Source organism: Mastigoproctus giganteus, chromosome 4, assembly GCF_048544385.1.
Source record: "Mastigoproctus giganteus isolate SK-2022 chromosome 4, ASM4854438v1, whole genome shotgun sequence".
NCBI classification, from domain to species: domain Eukaryota; kingdom Metazoa; phylum Arthropoda; class Arachnida; order Uropygi; family Thelyphonidae; genus Mastigoproctus; species Mastigoproctus giganteus.
This window is the reverse complement of record NC_143578.1, coordinates 33,893,783-33,917,693: the sequence shown is the minus strand read 5'-3', so window position 1 is coordinate 33,917,693 and position 23,911 is coordinate 33,893,783. Positions and strand designations below refer to the sequence as shown.

The window sequence follows — 23,911 nt, the reverse complement described above, 5'->3', positions numbered from 1 at the left end:
AGAAAGTCAAGTCAGTTCCTTCTGCTGGCAAGGCGATGTCATCGTTTTTTTTTTTTTTTTTTTTATGCTAGAAAGCCGCAAGGGCATATTACACAAACTTTGTGAGGTGAGGCGTTTGGATAAAAACATCAAAGACAAACGCCTGAAGAAAACCCAGCAAAGGAGTCTTGTTCCTCCAGGACAACGCGCCTGCTCACTAGTGTGTTATTGCCATGGGTGCACTGCATCAGTGCGGCTTTGAAATCTTGGACCACATTGCCCCATACTGATTAGATCTAGCACCATCGGACTTCACTTATTTACTAATTTGAAAACATACCTGGCTCGCATCAATTTTCCCACTGACAGTGACGACATTGCTGCAAAACACACAAGAGTTAGCAAGTCAAGTGAACATTTGCATCGTTTTCAAACAGATCCAGCAAATTTCCTTGTAAAATTTTGGCCATTGATGAGACGTAGATTTATCACTTTCAGCCAGATGGATGCATTCTTCCTGCAAGGCCAAGCGAAAACTTTCTTCCCAACTGGAATGAGCACATTGCAGCATCGGTGGCAAAAGCGTATTCACTGCACAGGACGATGTTGAAAAGTGACATGTTACCAGGCTCCTCAAATGAATCCTTCATACTCACGGCACGAACTTTTCAAACGTCCCTCCTACTCCAGTTCAAGTCGTGTTATTTATTTATTTATTTACATAACATTCGTGTGACACTCCCTTCTGCCCGTAACACTTAAAGCGCTTTATCTGATCTTCTCCTTGAATGCAAACATTAACGCACGATTCAAATCTGAATCAAAAAGTGCGAATATACACCTAACGCTCGGTCAACGTAAGCAGTTCGTTCCTAGGAAACCCTATGTTTAACCGAACAGAAATTTCCTTATAAAGGCATGTAACTTGCGAGAAAGTGAAGTATGCATAAATACAGTTACTCTATACATATCTGATGAACTAATCCTGTTTTAAAAATTCACCAAAAAATTTTGACGAGTTCCCTTCTTTTCATCATAAACATTATTGCTTCTTTCAGCATTGAGATTGAAATCCTCGGTGTCTCCTATCATCTCTTGCAACTTCATTATCATTTCTCTTAATTTTTTGCGGGTCGGTCTCTGAAGTAGTACTAGCGATTTCATCATCACTGTGATCCCTTTCTTCATCTTGTACATGTGTTTGCAGTTCGTTCAAATCGTCAGTCATCAGATCTTCTCTATGAGATAAGTAACTCTTCTTCTGTATCCACATTCAGGTTGACGTGTTTAGCCAATGTCTAAAATTTTCGTGACATTTTCTTGCGTTTCTTCAAATCTTCGTAGTCATGGACAAATTACAGGCAAAGCTTCTTCCAACAGCCCTTCATGTTTCTCACTGCCATAAGGATGTTATACCCCTTCTAGAACTGCATGAGGTGTTATGGCATCCTTCTCGTAAGTAGCAGAAATAGATGGAGCCATGGTTCTTCTCAAATAATACTACTTGCAGGTGGAAATGATCCTTTTTTACTTCAGGGTGAGCATCCACAATATGAAGAGAATGGCTAGAAGCAATAATGCCTTAAATGCTATTATCTTTATCAACAAACATTTTTTCACTTCGTGCAAAAGTCAGAGTTAGTCCTTGAGAAGCATTGCAATAACCTATGCTTTCTTATTTGATTTTCGATATGTTGGCAGTGGAGACTGAAACATCCTTGAAAACCTGTCTATTCTCACTCTGATATATTAAAAATGGCTTTAATTTTAAGTCGCCAGTTGCATTACTACCTATTAGTAAGACCAACCGGTCGTTTCCAGCTTTGAAACCAGGAAATTCCTTCTCAATTGTTTAATTATCTGTTGACGCCAATATAAGGGGAATGTAATAGTAAGCACGTAGCTCACCATTATATTCCCCTTCACCAGCCTCAACAATTCCAGAAAGTCGGAGGTAACCCACGACTGCTTTTGGGTCTGCACTATCCTATTTATAATATGCAAATCCTGTACAGATCTTGTATGTTTGAGATCCACCCTCTCCAAACTTCAATAAAAGGATCAAAATTACCTCCCTAACTGTCACCCTCTCCCATATGAGATTTAAGTTTGCCATGGATATCTTTTGGTTTCTCTTGAATCATTGCGAGGTCTAATGGAGTCCAATGCATACATTTTTCCAATTTTCCTGACTGCTCATACCCATTTTCATTTCATAACTCGCTGTTTATTCTTCACTATCTACTTATTTTTGAGCGTGTGAATCCAACAGACGCCTTGCCATCACTTAAGCGTGTAAAATATCCAAGTAGTGTAGTTGCTATCAGATTTGTCATACTGTAGCATTCATCTTATCCACTTGATCTGCATTATCAACACATTCGAAAACCTTGCAAGTGGCTACATATGCAATTTTGGGATGAATTATTGTTTTCGGTCTAAGGAATTCTTCTCTAACTGCGAATCATTAAATTAAACAAAACAGTATCAGTTATCGGAAGATAAAAGCACGTTCATGTTATTGTACAACACAATGCTCGACTAATTACAGATTTATAATTACCAGCTGCCAGAATTTTGTGAATACCGTTGTACACCATTAATCTCATATATCAGAAGTTATGCATGTGCCTTTCACTGCTGGATGCCAGTTAATTGGTCCTGCTAGAGTTCGTTCAAATGATTAATTTAATGATTTTAATTGTGGTTATTCGTTTTACTTAACGAACAATAGTTTGTAAAGAGAAAACCAAGAACGCAAATCGAAATTATAAAATGTCAAAATATTGTAGTGGATTTAACTGCTTTTGTTTTTGAACCGTGTTTATTTTTACGTTCAGTTTTTTTCAATCCACTGAAGACAAAAGTGTTTTTTGCTGTTTTAATCCACACTGTCACAATTAGAGGTCATCTGGTAGTGATTTTCCTCACGGTTCAGAGAGATAATTATCAGTAATAAACTGAGAATTAGCCTGCTGCTCAAGGCTTTTCTTATTTGCTGGTTCTTACTTAAATTTCCTACCAACTAACTGGCCTCCAGTTTACCGATGGTTCTCCAGACTATAGATTCGATTGAATTAAAACTGGAGGCTAGTTAAACTGGAAGTGAAGAACATAAATCTTATAATCAGTAATAACTGAATGTATATATCACAGAGTCGGATTACTACGTGGTACGTCGTCAGTGTTACCCATCCGCACTGCACACCGTGCATGTTCAGTCGTCTGGTTAAGGTTAGAAAAGCAAGATGGCCAGTCTACACCTACAAAAGAGAAGAATTCCTGTAGTTTCACGCGCATGGTAGATAAGGGCTCTTCGAGAATCGAATTGCAAGCTGAGTTTGGTTTCATCCGTGAAGAGAACTTAGTTTCATTGATCATAACATCCATCAGATGGCTTCGTTTATCACGACGTCCATCAACATGTATAGCATTATTTATCTTTCAGTCCAGTATGCTTCAGCGATTGAAGAGTCATTTATATTATCAAGGTTTGCACTAAAACAACTTCACAAGTGGTGAGCATATTACTACAATTACAGCGGGCTTAAACTACACAAATATAATATCAAAGATTGAGGAAAGAATGACTGCTGCTATAAAACGTTTTACAAGCTACATCACCTCTCCTAAACTCTGGAATATGTGTCATATTCCGCATCAAACCTTCAGCATTCATCCCGTATTCCTTAATAACTTCAATAGTATCAACCTAACGGTCCCTTTGAATCCCACCAGTATGGTTTAGATAGTCCATGATGCAGATTTCCATCGGATTGTACATGATAAGAAGTACAGAAAACAAGTCATCCAACTAGTACGTCATCCCATCTCGGCTATTACTATCATCTTGGAAGAATATTTCCATATAACTGGGACGTATTAGCTATAATAACGAGTTCTTTGAGGGAGAGACACATCACTGCCATAAATGGAATTTCCAAAGAGACCTTCCAAGTCAACAGGGAAGTCCCACAAGGTGGTGTCCTCTCTGCTACTCTCTTTGCAACAGCACTGCATCCTTTCCTGACCGAAAATCAAAAACAATTTGTTGTATATGCAGGCGACTTGAAATTTTTCATCACCTCGAATGACCAAAACACATCCTTACAACGCAACAACGTAGCAAACTCCAAAATCGCCGAGTTGAAAGAATACCTTAATTGCATGGGGCTCTGACTAAATGAACACGAGACAGCACAAATGGTTTTCACCAACAAGGTAATAAAGAACCACATATCAATACGCGTAAATGGCAGCTTGGTCAAAAAAGTCGGGACACATATTGATCTTGGTTTGAAATTGGACGAAAACCTAAACTTCACACCCCATTTCGGACATGTAAAGAAGAAAACTTACGCAGCGCTATGGACCTCCAGACAAGAACTGGTAGGTATCAGGAACCCTGACCTTGTTAAACAATATATTTAAGATGCGTCATCCCCATCCCTCTCTACTCATCTCAGATTTGGTCTTCTGTCCCAGATACTACCATCAAGGCTTTCCTGGGTTTAGAGTACTGGATGCTGAGATGGTTAAACAGGATCACTACGCAGCCATTTACAATCTCAAGGGCTGTTTTATATGCCAACTTGGATGTCACGCCTTGGTCTCACGTAATTGTCACCAAGAACATTCTCACGCTTGCAAAACTGCTGACCGGGAGACTCGACTCGCCGAAAACTGACTACCTGCTGACTCGGCCCCGCATGACGCAAAGGTGGGCGAATAGAACACCATCCCCTCCAATCTGTAGCGCGCTCACGCAGCTGGAAAGCCTTCGGCAATTTTTTCCTTCTAACACGTTAAGATGTACAACGATCTTCAAACAGACCCAGAAAAGCTTTGCACAGAGAAGAGGTACAGGACTGAAATGTTTCAGAATGCACTACTCCACCTATAAATGTTGAGTAAAGCCCACAGATGAGAACAAACGAGAATGCAGAAAATGAAGAATGAACTGGTCGGAACTGTTTTTGCTCCGCACTGGTGCTCCTATTATGTTTATATCATACGTCTTGTCTTTCTGTTATCTCGCAGTAAATAGTGCGTAGATGTGAACATTCTCTAATTCCTTGTAAAATTGCAAATTATGCTTGTGTTCTCTTTCCATCTGCCTGTCATGTAAAAATAAGGCAATGATATGTATAATACAGTTAATTAGGCAATGTATAATTTGTATAATTTATTAAGACAATGATATGTATAAATTATAAATGGATAATTATGTATATAACTCATATTTGTATATATAAATGTGCACCCCCTGGTTAATAGCCGTAAGCGGGTGTCTCTTAGGAGAAAATAAAGATAATAATAAAAAAGAAATCCAACTCGATTTGGCAATAACTTGATTCCACTGCAACACATCTTGCTCAAAAAGAAAATCCTACAGTATTCAGCACTATTGAAGTAGAACTGTATCTAAATAGGCACGAAAAAAAAAAAAAAAAAAACACTGAACTGATGGAAACAAAACATAATCTTTTTTATTACAGGCTTTGGAATTAATAATTATTATTGTACCGGTGCCCGGGCCCGGGTGCGACCCATATTTGCATGTGTATTGTGTCCGTAGAAGTCTATGTTGAGGGCTGATTTATAAAGTGGTGCTCGCTGAAAACCCGGAATAACTGACTGGGGAAAACCGTACTGCCTCTGCCTAAGATCGGCTAGCTACAGCTCCCACTCCGTGAGAGCTTAGTGGCGAACCACTAAGCTGTCCCGCAGGACGGCTTTCGAATTAGCCCAAAGTAAATTTTATATAGTTGCAACTTCTGTTCTAAATCCGTCCATAAGACGCGTAGTAGGTTGACAAGTATACATTGCGTGCCAAAGAAACTAAGGCTATGAGGTGTCAGTACAGTGTCCATAAATTACTTATTTGCAGGATGCAAAAACCTGAACTTCCGGGAGATACAACCATGCAACCTTCGCCTGAGATTAACAAACTCAGCCAAATTGTGGAAACAGTCTATAAAAATTCCTCGCGTCATTAACGGGTTCGAACCCAGACTTTTTTCATTAGGTGTGGGAAGATGGTGATTAAAATCGCTATTACCCGCACAGGCTTTGCTTACTCAATGCAGAATATAAAAAAATGAATAGAACACAATAAGAAATGCTGTTTTAATCACCTATTCATTCGACTGTTTCAGAAGCAACAAAATAGTTCGATAATTTTCATATCGATTATGTTTCATTGCTAGTGTGCTGAATGAGTCAGCAGTTTACCTGTTGACTTAGTGACTAACACACACACACCACGAGCCTCTCTCTCGCTCTCATTTGTTCAGGTGTCGAATTTCTTGGACATTCGATCATTGCAATTAGTGATTCAGTTAAACTCCTCACTCACTAGCCATTACTGCTATGCTGCCTGGTGACATATTTCAAAGTGACTCGATGACTCACGTTGAGTCGAATCAATTAAAATGACTCTTTTTCCCATCACTACTATATGTAATAATTTGCTTTAATTTTTAATCACGTATATATCACGTATAAATCATGTAAATATAATGTTCAATTTTAACCCTTTCCTCATAATACATATTGTTCATTTAAACAAATTTATCAATTTATACTAGAGGGCTCGATATTATACGAATTTGATGATTTATTTATTTGATATATACAGCCATGGTGTCCTTGAGTCTGGTCCCTGTAGGGACTACAATATTGTGCTTTCGATAAAACGAAAACCATTGGTCGGCTAATATAAATTCGTATTTGACGAACACCATTTCGTAAAGAAATTTGGATTTAATAGTAAAATTTTTAAATAATCTTTCTTTTTGTTGTTTATGCAGAAAACAGTCTATGTGGGGTCATTAGGCGCGTTAATATACTCGTATATGCGTAAACTGCCTATTATCTTCACCCTGTCCGTCCATCTGCCTGTCCGTTCTCATGTAATAACGAACTCCTAACTGATGGATTATCATAAAATTTTAAATCTGATTCTCTTAGAAAAACTTGTCGCACCATCCCAGATTTCATTAAAATTGAAACCATTATCATTATTTCATTATTTCAATCCAATCATTATTCCAATCATTATTTCTCTGTCCGTCTGCCAGTGAATGCATTTTCATAAAATTTTCTTTTTGGCTCTTTTAGAATGATTTCTTGAGCCCTTCTAAATCTCATTATAATTAGACCAATATAAATCTGACAATGATTATTTTTTTCATACATATCATATACAAACAAGAAGATATATACTATCCATATATCTCATATTGTAGCTGAACCACTGGATGTTGATATTATGTTTGTTGCCATGTGCTGATTGGAAGAATGAATGGGCAATATGCGGATGAGCAGAAATGAAATGCTTTCTGGGAGGAAGTCGTGAAAAAGGTCCATAAAAATTCCTCACGTCATTGACGGGACTCTAACTCAAATCTCTTCCACCCGGTGTGGGGAGGACGGCGATTCTACCAACTGTGCTACCCACGAGGGCTCTATAAATTATTAACCTGATTATGAGGCCCAATTAAACTTTCATTGTAATAGGTATTGTAAAACTTTTAGCTGCACTTAATAAAGAAACTAGAATTTCTTATCACACAAGCTCACTTCAGTAAACTTCCACATGGGCACCTTTGGTAGCACGTAGAATGTCAAGACTTTAGCCGATTTCATTCCAAGTGTTTTGAAACATCTTTTGAGAAATGGAAGTCGCTGCCTGTTCACTCCGGTCTTTTAACTCTATGACATAGTTATCTTTTTTGTATACACATTTTCCTTTTCGTAGCTGCATACAAAGCAATTCATAAGTGCGATATCCGGAGAACGAGTAGGCCATAGAATTGGACCATCCCGACTGATCCATCAGTTAGGAAATTTTTTATTGAGAAAATCGCACAAATGCAAGCTCCAGTGTGGTGATGCTCCATCTTGCTGATAAAACAGATGTGGCTGAATATCTTCCAGCTGAGGTGCAGCATACAATTCGATCATATCTAGGTAATTTGCAGAGTTCACAGTGCTTTCGTGCAAGAAAGATGGCTTAATCACCTGGCTGAAGGACAGTGCACATCACACGTTTACCTCTGGACTATCATGCTCTTGTTCCCGAACTGAGTGAGGATTTTCAGATCCCCATATGTGACAATTGTGTCTGTTAACTTTACCCGACAGGTGGAATGTCGCTTCATCACTGAAGACGACATTTTCCAGAAAGTGATCATCTTTGTCAATACCGTTGAGAATATGCACAGCATTTCTCTCGTTATGGTTTGTCGTGAGGCTTAATTTCCTGGACGATTTGCTCTTTGCAAGCGCAAAGTTTCAATCTCTTTCAAAACACTTTGTACAATGTTGCTCGCGGTATCTGCAGCTAGCCCGGGATTTCTGAAACATTATCTGCAGATACACTAGGCCTACGTGCTCCTTTCTGGTGCACACTAACGGTTTCTTGAAACTGTTTCAGCCTCATTGATTGCTCCATAGGTGGTTCTTTCTGGAATTCCTATTAAAAACGGCTCTTTACAGTTACTGGAGATTTGATATATCACAGCCACAACACACATTGGTTTTCTCCTGCATTGTCGCCATTTAATGCTATACTATCGCAATGCTTTCTGGGATCAAGGCTGCCAACCGCAGGAGAAAAAACTCATTCAGTTGCTTTGATAACTCCAGCAAATCATTTTAAGATATCCAATAAAATTTTAATCGAGCTTCATGATCAAGTGAATAAATTATAGATACTATATTTTGTCTGTAAACTGCTTGCATTCTGTGGTCAGTTTTCCCGATTTGTTCAATGAAAAAAAAAACGTGTTTCTGGATAGAATTCGGACCTAGGTATTTTTCCACACTGTGTAAAGTTGAACAGTTCTAACCACTTCGCTACCCAAGAGGGCTATAAAACGTGAAAGATCATAAAATGTAAGGGAGAGAGAAACTTTTAAATCTCATGATACGCTGATGTTAGAAAAACAATGATCGCGCTCTCTTCCTTTAGTAACTCTATTTTCAATCAGTACGAAAGCTTTCGTATTTTTCCAAAGATGACATTCACATTCAACAGATCGAGTTCTTTACTTACGTTTCCTGCAACTCTTAGAATAATAACTTGAATTCGAACGGAGCAAAGTGTCATCTCAAGGGATTTCCAAGTTATCCTTTTACCTTTCACAGCTGCATTTCTTCTCCAATACAAATTGAATATTAGAATATTGATAATGTCGGCAAGGCACCTAAGAAGGGAAGAAAAATCATTAAACTTTTCTCCTTCAGATAGTTTCAATAATCAACTAGAACAATGATGCTTCAACTTTTTTTATATATATATAAACCATTACGTAATTCGCCATCTGATGCAAATTTACTTTCGATTCAAATTCATTTCGCATGCAGAGATATAGCGGTTAATTGAAAAATTAATAATCAGCTTAGAACCATTCTGATATTTATACTGAAAATTAATTACAAAAATAATTGCTTTTATTTTTAAACTTAGCATATTTTCATATATATGTAGTTTTAAAATTTGTTATTTACTGTATGTCTATTCCTTAGAAAAATTAATTTTACAAAATATCCAAAGATTGTACACTTTTCCGTATATAATTCTTCATTAATTTACTATATTCTGTGATCGATTTGCCTGTTTTCTGGATGAAAAACCCGAGTTTCCGGGAGGAAACACCACTCAATCCTCGCCTGAGACTGACTGACTCATCCACATTGGTGAAAAAAAGCCCATAAAAATTCCTTGCGTCATTCATGGGATTCTGGTTTAGCTCTTTTTTTAACCTTTTTTGTGACTATACTCTGTTCCTGGAAAGGTGATATGTAGTAGTTCTAAACAAACAATAGTTCTTCATTATCACGTGTTCACACCAAATTAGACTAATATTAACGGTGTCAAGGGCAAGCAATAGGATATTGGCTCAATTTATATGCTCGATAAGAGGTTATGCAATACGACTGGCTCAATTTAATCTTCTCCAATTGTCTTTGGTAAAGATTAACCATAAATTTAATGAAGTATATTTTTCCAGCTGTATTCAAACTGGGCATATTGTATCTCTCTTCCCTCTCAGCTGTTCTAAAGTGATATTAAACTGGTAACCGGCTTACAAAAGGGTATGATCACCCAACTAGCTATTTGCAAGAGCAGTTCGCAGTTACAAAGTTTACCGAATAAGCACTAGTACTAAAAAAGAGAAATGTCACCCATTTTTACATGGTTTCCTAAAGACAAATGCGATCAAAGATGAGTGCTGAATTGCTTTCTTAATACTTTCATATTGCAAAATAATGATTATTGTTTTCTTTTTGATTTGTAAAAAAAATGCTCGATTTTAAAGAATTCCGGATTGGAACGTGCCAGATTTTACTTATACGATGGGTGATCATTTAATTCGCGGACTGGCGCAAGATTTTGTTTACCGCAAGAGCTTTACATAACTGCCGCTAGAGGCGCTCTCCCTGATCGCTACTGAGCAGAATCTGTGTGCGCATGCCAGTACTTGTCGAGCTAGTGTTGCATGAAGAGAGTTTTTTTAGCCGCTTGTCACTGACGATTGTTTTGAAGCAAGTGTCATGTCTGACATACAGATTGAACAGCGATATGTGATTCGTTATTGTGTCAGATGGGGCTTAAATACTTCAGAAACAGTCAAAGAGATGAATAAAGCGTATGGTAATGAGTGTCTTGATAGGACAGCCATATTCCGGTGTGACCGAACTTTCCGGTGTAAAGTGGTTTCTCCATCAGGAAATGCCAGCTCCCCATACGGCTAATATTGTGCAGGCAATGATCACTGCCAAAGGTGCTGAGGTTCTTCCACATCCCTGTTATGCACCGGACTTAGCCCAGTGTGATTTCTTCCTGTTTCCACGTCTGAAGAAAGCTCTGAAAGGCAAGCGTTTCGCTGGGCCACAACGGAAGCACTTCGCAGTCTTTCGAAAAATGGCTTGCAAGAAGCATTTAAATGCGTAGGTTCGACAGTGGAAAAAAAAAGTATGCAAAGTTCAAGGGAAAGTATTTCGAGAAGAAGAAATCCACAGAAGATTCAGATGATGACAATTAAAATAAGATCTTGCACCAGTCCGCGAATTAAATAATCACCAGTGGTTAAATTAAATATTTACCAGTGGTTTTATCTGATTAATATTTTGCTGATTGGTCAGTTAATATAAAAAAATAAAAGCCCTAGTTAATAAAGCTACAGGAAATTATAGATTCTCCAGGTAAAGGCGTACACCATGAGTAGCCCATAATAAATGATCTTATTACTAATGCAATCCCCTGTCAAGCGACCAGACTTTGATAATCTATCAGAGTTTATTTCAGTCCCCCTCCGTACATATGTAATTATTCTATGGTTTCCATTGTGTTTTATCGATAGTGTGCATAATACATTAACTTGCACAATCGCTTGCCACCTACTCATGCGTCTAAGATGGTGTATAAATATTTAATCTCTACACCATTGTCAACCTTCCATCATTATCATCATCTTTCCTACGAAGATTCATGCATTATTGGTGATCTGTGAAAGCTTATAATATTTCGTCGTACATTGGAAAGCATTGAGAGAGAGGTTGCAACGAGGCAAAGCCTTATCGATATAGACTTTGGAGAAATTACTAGTTGGATTTACTACATCTTCAACGGTGTTACCGTTCAGTTCCTCTTTGATACGAGTCATAAATATGCAATTACTATGCGGTCAAGATACAGCAATAATTCATGGTGCAATAGAATTTAAATGAAGTTGGAATTCTCCTTAGCTTTCAAAAACCAAAGCGTCAACAACATTAATTAAAGGATAAAGGCAAATTTAAGCGCTATGGTGTTGTACCTCAATGATAAATTTTGCATGTTTACTGCAAAAGAACTTTTATTGAACACAATCTTCGCTTTAAATCTGTTTTCGGTGTAGACATGAATTCATTATTTAGATATAAAAGCGACCATTTTTGCCAACTTTAATAAATTCTAAATTATACTGAGCTGTCCTGCTGCTGAGTTCGCACTATTAACTGGTCCCAAAAAAAAAAAAAAAAAAAAAAATGAAGCCTAGAAGAAGTAAGTAGCATTTAGTCCGGAAAATGCGATTTTCTCTTCCCATCATCTGATTTACCTTCTTGAGCTGGTGGCAACAGGAATAAGAGTTGTCGAGCAACAAATGCCAATTACTTTTCACCCCTTGTTGAACACATTAATTAAATACGATGTTTTTCAGCTGGCGTGTTTTAATTTCGAGATCGCATCCATAAAAAGAGGATACATTACTGCTAAGAAATTAAAGTATTTACATAACCGAAAAAAAAAAAAAAAAAAGTGTAGTATATAAATAATTTTTTTCCAGGTCCCGAATTTTAACCGCTTCTTCGCCTTTATATTGCTTTCAGTGTGTTTTACTTCCACTTAATTTCTCAGGCTCTGCCTACTTAATTTTTTCTAACTCTTTTGATGTACGATATTTTGCAGATAACTGGGGCCGTGATCTGTACTTAAGTTATTAATAAATTAATATATAATGCTTATTTAATTGAGTAAAATGCCGAATTTATTTCTTTCTGTGAAGCTACTCAAATAATGAGTTACAAGTGTCCGCTGATTACTCTATAGATCATTGTATTAATTTTATTGTTCCATTAAGTGCATGTATATTAAAGAATATACAATTACTATGAACTTCCTCTTCTCCCATCACCAATCAGTATTCACTATTGGACCTAACTTATCCATTTATTAATTGTAAAAAGATTGCAACGAATGGCGCTATCGCTACAATTTTCACTCCCTTGTGATGTAGGGTTTAAGATTTTAATTGCAGAGTTTTAAGCACATCAGCGGCTTAAACATGTATGACGCCGAGTGACATCACTGTGTCTTCTTGACTTCTATTTCCTGCTAACCTCAGGCTGGTCCTGAGTCCGGGTCATCTGCTGGCACCACCTTACACTGGTGCGGGATGATTTTTTTCTTTTATTTCCTTTTTTTTTCTTTTAAATTTTATTATTATTTTATTTTTTTCCATTTTATTAACTTATTTTTATCTTTTTTTACTGAATTTTATTTTTATTATTTTTTTTTACTTATTTTTATCTTTTTTTACTGAATTTTATTTTTATTATTTTTTTTTACTTATTTTTATCTTTAATTTTTATTATTTTTTTTTTACTTATTTTTATCTTTAATTTTTCTAATTTTTTTTAAAAATTTACTGTTAAATTTAATTTTATTTGCTCATATTTTGAATTATTTCGACATTCAGTACGTGATACCCGAGGTATGCTGCGGTTCGCGCTCAGTTGTGGCCCGCCTCCTCGCGGCATAGACGGGTATCGGGACGCACCACCCTGGTGCTTGTTGCTTTCTGATAGCAAAGCGGCCAGCAACAACTAAACAACATAACAAACACATACACGACACAAACAAAGCATTACACACATTTCTGGGCTTTCTGCAGAGTTTTTGTAACATCACAGTGTACCACGGCGGAGTTGAACTAGCGTTTGGGAGCCGCCTTACATAAGATACTATACATTAAAAAAAAAAAAAAAAAAGCCATTAGCGGAGATGAACTGACATAGTGTGCATAGTGTGCATAGTATTAGGGTCAGGCGCCACCTGTGGTTTCCCACATCTGTGCCATATGTTCGCTGTGAAGGAATACAGTACTACTGTAAATGCCAGAAAAGTGTTGTGTGTTGTATATGACATATTGCGTTAGGTTCTGTTGTGTGTCCTGGCATTTGGCCGCAGGGCCCCTAGTGGGACTCCACGTTGCCCGCACACACCACTAGGAGGTAGCCAGTCTGCCCATTATTCTCTGGCTTGTCTCCGCCAGGGTCGCCAGAGCTTCCTGGACGGAGACAAAAAAAAAAAAAAAAAGGTAGAGTCGGGGAAGTACAGAGTGTACGCAAGAAAGGAGGGTATAGCTAGAAATATGGAGGATGTAGGCGAAGGTATCCTCCAGGTTATCAATGGAGCAATAAGCGCCATCAGTTGAAAGGGGAACCCGGGAAGGACGATAAATAAGACAGCAAGAGAGCCGTGTGCACGTTGCCACTGAAGAGTGAGGTGGTCCATACGCCAGTTGATCCTGTCCAGGTTAAGATCGGTTTTGCCAGTTAGGTTAGGATCAGATGTTTGGGTTGTTCCTATTTTGTGTTGGCAATAGGGTGCTCCGTCTTGTGAAGAGGGCTTGTGCAAACTTGGTAAACTCATAGTAGTAGTTTTCTTCTGTGATGAATAAGTGTTCATTTCCTTGAGGGTTATCTTGGATACGAGTAAACAGGATGCTGCGGAGGTCCTCATAGTGTTGACAGGTATATACTAGATGGTTCCAGTCTTCTATTTCACCACATACACAGTAGGGGTTGTCAATGATTCCCATGGATGTTAATTTATGGTTTATTGATCCGTGTCCAGTGATGAGGTAGGTTGTATGAAGACCAGATGAACTGACATTCAGGTGTCGTCCTGCACAAGATAATATACAGCCATTAGGCCATCCTCTTACTCGGCCTTTTGGCTAAGATCAATCAAAGTGTAGCCATTAGGCCAGTTAGTCAGAGTGACGAAGTATCTGTTCCTGTTCCTCCAGAAACCTGGCCATTAAAGAGGAAAACACAAATGAGCCACTGGAAACAGTCTTGAGGTGCTCTGAATCAGAATTCTCAGGCCCAAACAAGCCTTAACACATAACTAAAAGTCAATTCAACGTTCTTGCGTTTGATTTACAACTGCCTGAAGCACATGCAGAGCTTTTGGAATCTAGGCTAAAAAATGAAATTTGCTGTAAAAAAGGTACAACCATATTTGTATTTCGTAAACGGCAAGTAAGCTTTCTTCATATTTCGCAATGGAAGATTCACTTTACTATTGTAATGTTATTGATGGACCCTTGGAAAAGAACATAAACTAGAACAATGAAAGTTTTATCGACTCTTCGAAACGAAGTATAAAACCTCTGTTACTCCACAATGTCATTGTATCATTGTAAATCTGTCATTGTATCTCATAAAAAAAGTTGTGTTTAATGCAATTTTTATTTCTTTAAATTATATTATAATTGATTATTATTCTAATTGCATAATATTTTCCATCGCATCTGCAAGTTTACATATAGAAAATGATCTGAATTTATTTTCTGTACTAATATTTTGCTTTTCACAATGGCATCCAGTAAAATAAATAACCCGAAGCTGTCCCAGCGAAATATTGAGTATCATCCCTCTGGCGGAGTTTCCAACAGTTGAACTGAATTCATAAAAAATTGAAATGCAACCCGGTAACATAGCTACCAGATAAATATTGTATTTGGCCTGCTGGCGCTTCACTGTGCTAACAATTGAAATATGTCGATTGAAAAGGGGTTTCATTTCCCAAAGGATCGGTAAAACAAATCTCTTCTGACGCGTTTTCAGGCAGGGAGCGCTAATTTAGTTGCTATAGCAACAGCTCTTGCTTTTGGTTTCCCCACCCTTCCTTTTATGTTTTGCATTTAAAATTTCATGGCTTTTTCGACTAGATTTGGTGTAAGAAATGCTGAATTTTTCATCACTTTAGAACACAGCAAAGTGGCACCCTTTTTATATATTTATCTTAACGTAATATCACTATGGAAGTGAAAATACATTGACGTACCTGTTGCATTCTCTAGGAGAGAGATTCAACAGGTATTTAAACACCTCTTTTTGGAAGATTTCTCAAGAAGAGCTCTTTTCAAACGTCTGTGCAGTTATTCGATTTTTGGAAAAGAAAGAAAAAAACTCTTGAATACTTTATCCATTAAAGTATAAAGCATTTGGTTATAAAATTTTTACCAATCATTACGATCAAATCTCTGCGTTTTAATTATCTTCTAATAAGCAATCAAGACAGGGATTTCAAATCTGAAGGAGTTGAAGGGAAATTTTGTAAATAGGGTGTTTCAGACTGTTGGATCCTTGGCCTGCAAGGTCTAGCGGCCTTGCAGGCCAAGGATTGAAAAATTGGCAACTGATAATTTGCTCTTCCTTGAAGGTTTCTCTTCGAATGTTTGAAATTATTGCCACTATGGGGGCCATAACACCATTCTGCAAAACATTATGCTTCTATTTAAACTACACTAATCTTTGAAATAATTTTGGTCTACAATAGGCTAAGATATCTTGTGCTATTAATTGTGCGTGTCTCAAAATGCTCTCAATTGTTAATGGTTTCAAAGAACAAGATTGCGTACGATAGATTTTTATTTCTTGAATTAATTCAATTTTTTCTTTTTATGCAATTTATAAAAGTGAAAAATAATTAACTAATTATTTTTTTTACTAATTGATTAATAATACTTTGTAATCAACAGCGCGTGAAATGCAACACATTTCATGCTCTGTAATTTAATAAATTAAACCATTGTAGTATACTGTCAACACTTTCGTAATGCATTTACTTATTTCTTCCTGGATTTTAATAACAATTGAAATATAACAGGTATTTAACTTTTCTGTTATGCTTAATATAATAAACAAATAGTAATAAGAAATCTTTATTGAATAGTGGAAATATAGTGAATATGAAACTATATCCACTGGAAGTCGAGTTATTACATGCGGACAGACGGACATGACGAAGACAATAGGCCCTTTACGCATGTGTGCTAACGCGCTTAAAAATGGACCAATAATAGCGTGTGCCATAAATCCACACCATACTGCAACATTCAATTTGTGAACCGATTGCACATGAGGATTTTCTGTGTCTGAAATTCGCTAATTTTGTGCCTATCACACAAGAATCAAGGTGAAAGTTCTCTGGGACGTTCAATAACCATTCAGAATTCTGCGCAAGGAAACAGGTGAAGCTATATGAGGTACGCTAAAGAAAACAGCAGTCACACGAGATGTATGGGCAGCACTAGATCATCTCGACAAATTTGATCAGGCATCAAGTCTTGGAATCACTTCTTGTGATGCTACTTCTAGACTTTGGAGTTGAGAAGTCAATTAATTCAATATCTCTCTTTGATTAGTTCTGAGGACTGCAAGAACATTATCGCCATTCTTCTAATAAAGAAGTGTTTTATCTATTGTCAACATTTTAAAACGAACGTGACTGGACTTGGTTACTTAAGTTAGGTCTACAGCTTCAAACTTTTTATTTTGACTACGAAGAATAAGACCACAACGAGCCATTCTGCGCTCTCAGAATTATTCATTTTTATAACGAACGCAAAATCTAATTTAGTTTATTTTGTGAACAAATCGCATAACCCCCTGGTGGTCAACTTTATAACTAATATTTTTATTGTTTAAAAAATTCCCACATGGGCACTGACTGCAATGAAAAAGCCGATTTTCAATACGAACTACTGTATAGTTTTCGAGTTATTCGATTTCAAAAGTGGAAAAGGACTATAACCACCGTGTAGTTAAATTTCAAATTAAATCCTTTATATGGAGAAAAACTCACCATTAATTTTCTTAACAGACTTCAAACGAATAAACAACTGAGTGAATGGTTATTAGTTTTTGCTTTTTTCCCCATTGAAAAGTTCTCTAAAATTGATTTGTCATTGGATTATCTCAGTTTATGTATTGCTGATAAGGAGTCGTTACACCCGGGGTTGTGCCTAGTTAATTTAATGCCCCGGACAAACAGCACTACTACAGCTTAAATTTTATTTTACTTATTTTGTTTTTTCGCTCCAACAGCAATTTTACTCATTCCTCGACACTGTCCTGTTTACTCCACTGACGTAGATGTTCGTAATTCATTTAGATCCAAATACAAAACTGGAGATTTTCATAAGTTCTCTTTCTGATGAAATTGCAAAGCCTTATTAGGTAAATCAGCATTTATTGATTTCAGTTACTATGACATTAATTGGAAGGTTTTGAATGCTTCCATCAGACCTAGTCTGCAGTTTTCATTTTCTTAATATGCGTAACAATATTTTTTTCAAATGGTTTAATCCTCTACTCGCTTTTCTCCCATTTAATTAATTATTTGCCATCCACTTCGAATTTAATGCCTGTAAGTGAATCTGATCTTTTTGGTGATATCTCTCAACTTCCGCATTAGATAGGAGGAACCATATCACCACATAATTCGATTAATTTCGTTATTGGTAGTTGAACTACTTTCCTGAAGTGTCCAAGAACGTTTGGTATATATTTTAAATAATTTTTTTCCTTAAATTCGGAACGGCCTGGTTTCTATAAACTACTCCCTCTCGTGACACATAAAATTGGCTGAAAGAAATCTTTGCAATACCTATAAAATTCAGCCCGCTAATTATATAACATCTACAAATCTTAATATTAATTTTACGCGCCAAATTTGTTTAGAAAAGACCAAAATATAATTAAAGATCAAAGACCAAACCGGATAATTTATCTGTGAATTTATAATTAAAATATTGTTCTATTACTTGTTAATTTTAAAATATTCTATATTTTTCCACGTTTCTTCAGTGTATAAACAAATCAGCCATAATGTTACCTCGCTAAATTCTACTAGACTTCTTTAAATATACTCCATTTATTTCCATGAATATATTAGTATTAATATTATCTATATAGTTCACGGTGTGCACGGTAGCACAGTCGTTATAATCATCATCCTCCTCATAACGGGTGAAAAGCCTCGGATTTGAATCACGTCAATGAAGGGAGGAACTTTTATGGGTTCAGCTAATTAAGCCACTTGGTGGCTGAGTTAGTCGGTGTCAAGCGTGGACAGCAGGGTTGTTTTCGTTCAGCAAAATTGGCGAATTGACCGGAGAACACACGCAATTTATGAACATCATATACATGGGCTTATAAATTCGGATTTGGGTGATCCTAAAAAGAAAGTATATAACTTCAAGGAAGCCACAGGCTTTTGCACAAAAAAAAATAATAAATATATAAATAATAAGCAATAAAAATAATAAATAGAAAGCAATAATAAAAAAATAAAATATATATAAAAATAAAGTAAACTACCCATGTATTTTCCTCCTCGCGTAGGTAACTGTCCAACTGAGCTTTGAATTCCCCCATGTTTTCGGTCTCATTTACTCAAGGAAGTAAACTTATTCCAGCAACCCAGTGTGAACCTCTCCACCTGTAGTTTGAATTTTATGGCCGCTAGTTCTGAAACCACTTATAACAGTGAAAATGTCGTCTTCATTTACTGTATTTTACTTTCCGTTCTCAGAGCCTTATACACTTCGATCAAATTCTCTCTAAGGCTCCAAGCTCTGCAGCCTACATATTCGAAGATTCTCCTCATATGGGTGCTCTTTTGCTGATCTCACTAAACGGATTGCCCACTTTTGGGCCCTTTCAAGAAGCTTGATGACTTTTTTTTAGGTGTCATTTCCATGCTTGAATCTATTATTCCAAATGCAGCCTTAGAATTGCCTAATATCTCTACAAGATAAGGAGTGTCAGTGTTCGATAAATCTGCCATAGGACACTATGGGCTTGTCTACCTGTTCAAAGAACTTCATCCTCCTGTGTCGTTAACTCCAAATCCCTTTTTTCCTCTACTGTTTTCAATTCAACTTCACCAAGTATATAAGTTATTTTGGAGTTGCTATTCTCCAACTGTAAAACTTTGTCATAACTTCAGTTGGTATGGCAGATTTATCGCTGAATCAGTTTTAAACGTATTAACTTCAATTACAATGGATTTAAATGATCCATATGACTGGTCAAAACATTGCTATACCCTTAATCTCCAGAAATTATTCCTAGTAGACAGTTTGTCACTGGACTAGATTTTTAATAATTTTCCACTTGTCCTATACTTATTCGTAAAATCTTCGAAGAATTACAAATAATAAGGAGACAAATAATTTCTGTAATGTCTGTGAGAGTAAGAATTAAATATGGTCACGGTGTGAAAAAAAAGGTACATAAAAATCCCCCCCCACCCATCTTGATGGGATTCAAGGGTCTTTCCATCCGGTATGGCAGGACAGAACCATGGCTACTGCGCTACCTACGAAGATTCAGTTATAATGTCAACATATCAACTCACAGATTCACATATATCTATCACCAGTGGAATATTTGTAGTTATGGCTACCTCGGGCGAACTTTTATTACTGCGTCCCCTTAGCTAAAGATAATAATGATGGGATAAATAATTCTCTTACCATAATAAATTTTAACACATAAGTCATGAAAGAAAATTCAAGAATGTTTTTAAAAATTCAACTTAAATTATTTGAAGTTTCAAATTTTCACTTTTTAAAAATTCAATTAATTCTAATTACTATTATACTACTATTAATTTTCTTTTAATAGGTAAAATATTTAGAGAAAATAATTTTATGCCATTCGTAGCTAATTTTAAATAAGCGATTTTTCCAAATATCAGCCTGTCTAGAAATCGTACCCATGAGTTCGAATTTTGTTCGCATTTAAAAAAATAGCTGTGGGGTTTTTAATGGTAAGAAACAATACAAAACAGCCTAGTAAAAGGTTATACAAAATATACCTAGTAAAAGGTTTATTCATACTAGGTTCATGTTTGCTTTTATATTTATTTTTTTATTGTTTTATAGTATCCAAAACTCCATTCAAACAACCATAGCTCTGTTACCATTGAATCGGAGAGACGTGTTTACATCCCAGAAGTTTTTGAACGTACTGTTGAAACAACCGTATATCTTTGGTGTATATACGTAGGTATATACACCTACGTATATATACCCAAGATATATATAGCTCTATATATTTTGCGAGCAAGTAATAAAAATACTAAAAACCACAAACTTTTCTGATGTTTCTAAAACTTTGTAACTACCAAGAACCATTTAACATTTCTCGCTCATTCCTACCTGTAAACTTTTAATACTTGGCAAGTTTATTCTTCAAAAACGTCATACCACTGAGAAGTATCTAGATCCTCACGCGAGTTTTTCTTAACTTGTTCGACTGCAAAATTTTTTCTTATTTGATATCGACGGTTTCGAAATTCTAGGCTCCAAACAACATTTGTTCAAGTGTGTCTTGGAAAAAAGAAATTTCATTCATCTATCACTAGTTGTAAACTTAGAAAGTGTTGATACAAAAATAAATGCTTTCATTACAGCTAAATCAAATTTCATTTTTGAAAAATGAAAGATAACATTTCGTTATTAATTTGAACATATTTTATGATTCAGATTGTGAAAAGCACTGGAAATGCAGCTGAAGACGAAAGAGAGCGACCAGGTACCATCAACAAATTAAAACAAACTGTTGCGTCTGGAATACAGGAGATAGTACTAGTAAAAGATAAGATGTCCCCTGGAAAATCTCCCCGGGTCAATCTGAAACACTTGACTGCTGAAGAAAGATTGATTTTAGAACGCGTATGGCAGAAGGAGGAAGAATTTGAAAAAGAAGCTCAACAGATGAGGTATTTTTTTATTGAATTTTAAATAATTTATCAAATAATTGATTGCCTTCCTGATTTTACCAACTATGCTACCCATGAGGGCTATTAACCATTTGCAAGTCTTGTGTGAAAAATAGTTTGGACAAAAAATTCAGTAAATATTAAAATTGCACTATTACTACAAGTATTTATTCTGTATAATTAATTACACAATTCCCCTAGGTTTAGGGGAAGCCTTCACCAATTTTTCTTAATTAGCAGTAGAATCGAACCATTTTATAACACGAGTGGCATCTAGACAGATCGCAGATTTTAACTTTTATTTGAAAAAAAATATTCGCTTTTTTAAATTGTGCTTGGAGTATGTTAATGCTTTACCTTTTACCATTTATTACAGTGATTATTAATTTTATTTATTTATTTATTTTTGTTTTTTTGAATAATAATGGAAATTTTTTTCAGTTTCTGTGGTTTTTTGTCCACTAAAAATACCCATTAATTATAATAGGGGGAAAAAATATTAACGATGCTTAAAATAGCAGAAAAATGTCTTCGACATAAGACAGAAACATGAAACTATTAATCTCTGCCAAATTTAAGTTATTTTAATTTACTTTTAAATTAACGTATTTTAGTGGGGAAAAAATAATAAATATTGTGAGAGCTTTCTGAAAAATACAAATACACTGGAGTTAGCAAATTAATTTTTGTAGTTGGCTCTTTGACTTATGAATCGTTCATTCACGAGCGATAAACCAATAAAAAAGTTTTAAGAGTTTCATTTAAACAATTCTAAGGATCGCTGTTAACTTCTGCTGTCGAATTTGTTCGCCTATCGAGTTCGTAATTGCAGACATCTTTAGAAATATTAGTACATGCCCTTGTGGGTAGCACACTGGGTTGGAAAAGACCTGAGTTTGAGCCCCGTTGATAACGGGAGGAATGGAATTTTTATGGGCCTTTTCCACAACGTGGCTGAGTTATTCGGTCTCAGGCAAGGGTAGCGTGGTTTTTCCTCCCGGAAAGTCGGGTTTTTCGTCCAACAAACAGAAAATCGACCTCAGAACACACGCAATTTGGAGACAATACACGGAGAAATATGGCTTTAGCGCTAATGCCCCTAAAAACATTACTACTACTACTAATACAACAACATTAGATCCGTTTACCTGTTTTGGAGTTTCCGGGGGAAGCCCCTTTCTGTCATCTCCTGAGACCGACTAACTCAGCCAGAGTGAAAAACCCTGTAAAAGCTCTTCGCGTCTTTGACGAGATTCGAAATCAGGTCTTCTTCATCCCGAGTGGGGAGTATGGGGATTATAACAAGTGTGAAACCCATGCGGGCACAATGTATAGTATTGCAGGGGTATTTGTGCAGTACCTTGTACAATGCACTACTGTGTAACTTGCAGTATAAAAAGTGCAATATAAACTTGCAATGCAAAAAGTGAGTGACGGAGGGAAACAAATTTTTGGACTCGATGACATTATAAAGCCAGAACAACGCTGAAGGCAAAAAATAGTTTTTTAAACAACTGTTGTCACAATTACTAACAATAAGTGTATATGAAGCTACACTACCAGTGGCGTAGCTATCATGTAGGCAGGCAAGGCAATTGCCTCCGGGCCCGGGCCTTTTGGGAGCCCAGCATCTTTGGCTGTCTCCTCTTTTTGCAATTTTCATTAATTAAGTAGGGGCCCGAACATGTTCTTTTTGCCTCCGGGTCCAAAAAAGGGTAGCTACGCTACTGTAGTATGTTAATCACTACTGTTTCTAATTGTTACAATTATTACTAATTATAGCTATATTTAATTATTATTTCAAAACTCAACGCTTTATGAATATTGCATAATCTATTTTTATACACTGGTGGAAAAGTTAAGGTATAGTTGAGTTTGCACACTTACTCTTTGAAATCGAATTGAAATTGTGAAAAATAGATCAAATGCAAATAAACATTTTTTTGTTGGAAAACCCCTAAAATCTAAAAGGGTATCCACATTTTATGTTTATCTGCTGTACAACTGATTGTGTGTGATGAATGATCCAATCACTCCACCTCAAAGAATGCATGATTCTTCGGGGTGCAGTGATTGGATAGATGGAAGAGAGTCAATCACAGGCTTTGATAACAAGGATGTCCACTCAAACGTGATATTGTGATTGTGGAGACGGTTCCAAGAAAGTATCTCGAAGACATATAAGATCTAGCTTAGGCCAGACCATTAGCAAATGACCGATATCTGGTTTTAAGTGCCGGGAGACATGAGGAGATGACAGCACAGTAACTTTAACTGCTGTGGTTGTTGTTGTTGGGTTTTTAGGAGCATCGGCGACTAAGGCCGTGTTGTTCCGTATATATTGTCTGTAAATTGCATTAAGTTATGTTCTGAGGTCGATTTTCTGTTTTATGGATGGAAAACCTGAGTTTCCGGGAGTAAAAGCCATACTGCACTCGCCTGAGACTGACTAACTTAGCTACCTTGTGAAAAAGACCCATAAAAATTCCTGCCGTCATCGACAGGATTCAAACTCAGGTCTTTTCCACCCACTCTGGGAGGACGGGGAGCCTACCAACTGTGCTATGAATAAGT

The 23,911-nt window shown here is 36.4% G+C and overlaps 1 protein-coding gene across 1 annotated transcript in view; it reads left to right on the top strand.

Moving 5' to 3' along the window:
- Window positions 1–23,911, top strand: part of LOC150086614 (uncharacterized) — a 199,280-nt gene that overhangs the window by 72,682 nt on the left and 102,687 nt on the right. The window contains exon 2 of the mRNA XM_090371477.1: window positions 21,102–21,337. Coding sequence (XP_090227603.1) covers window positions 21,102–21,337 — 236 coding nt within the window. The remainder of the gene's footprint in view (window positions 1–21,101; window positions 21,338–23,911) is intronic.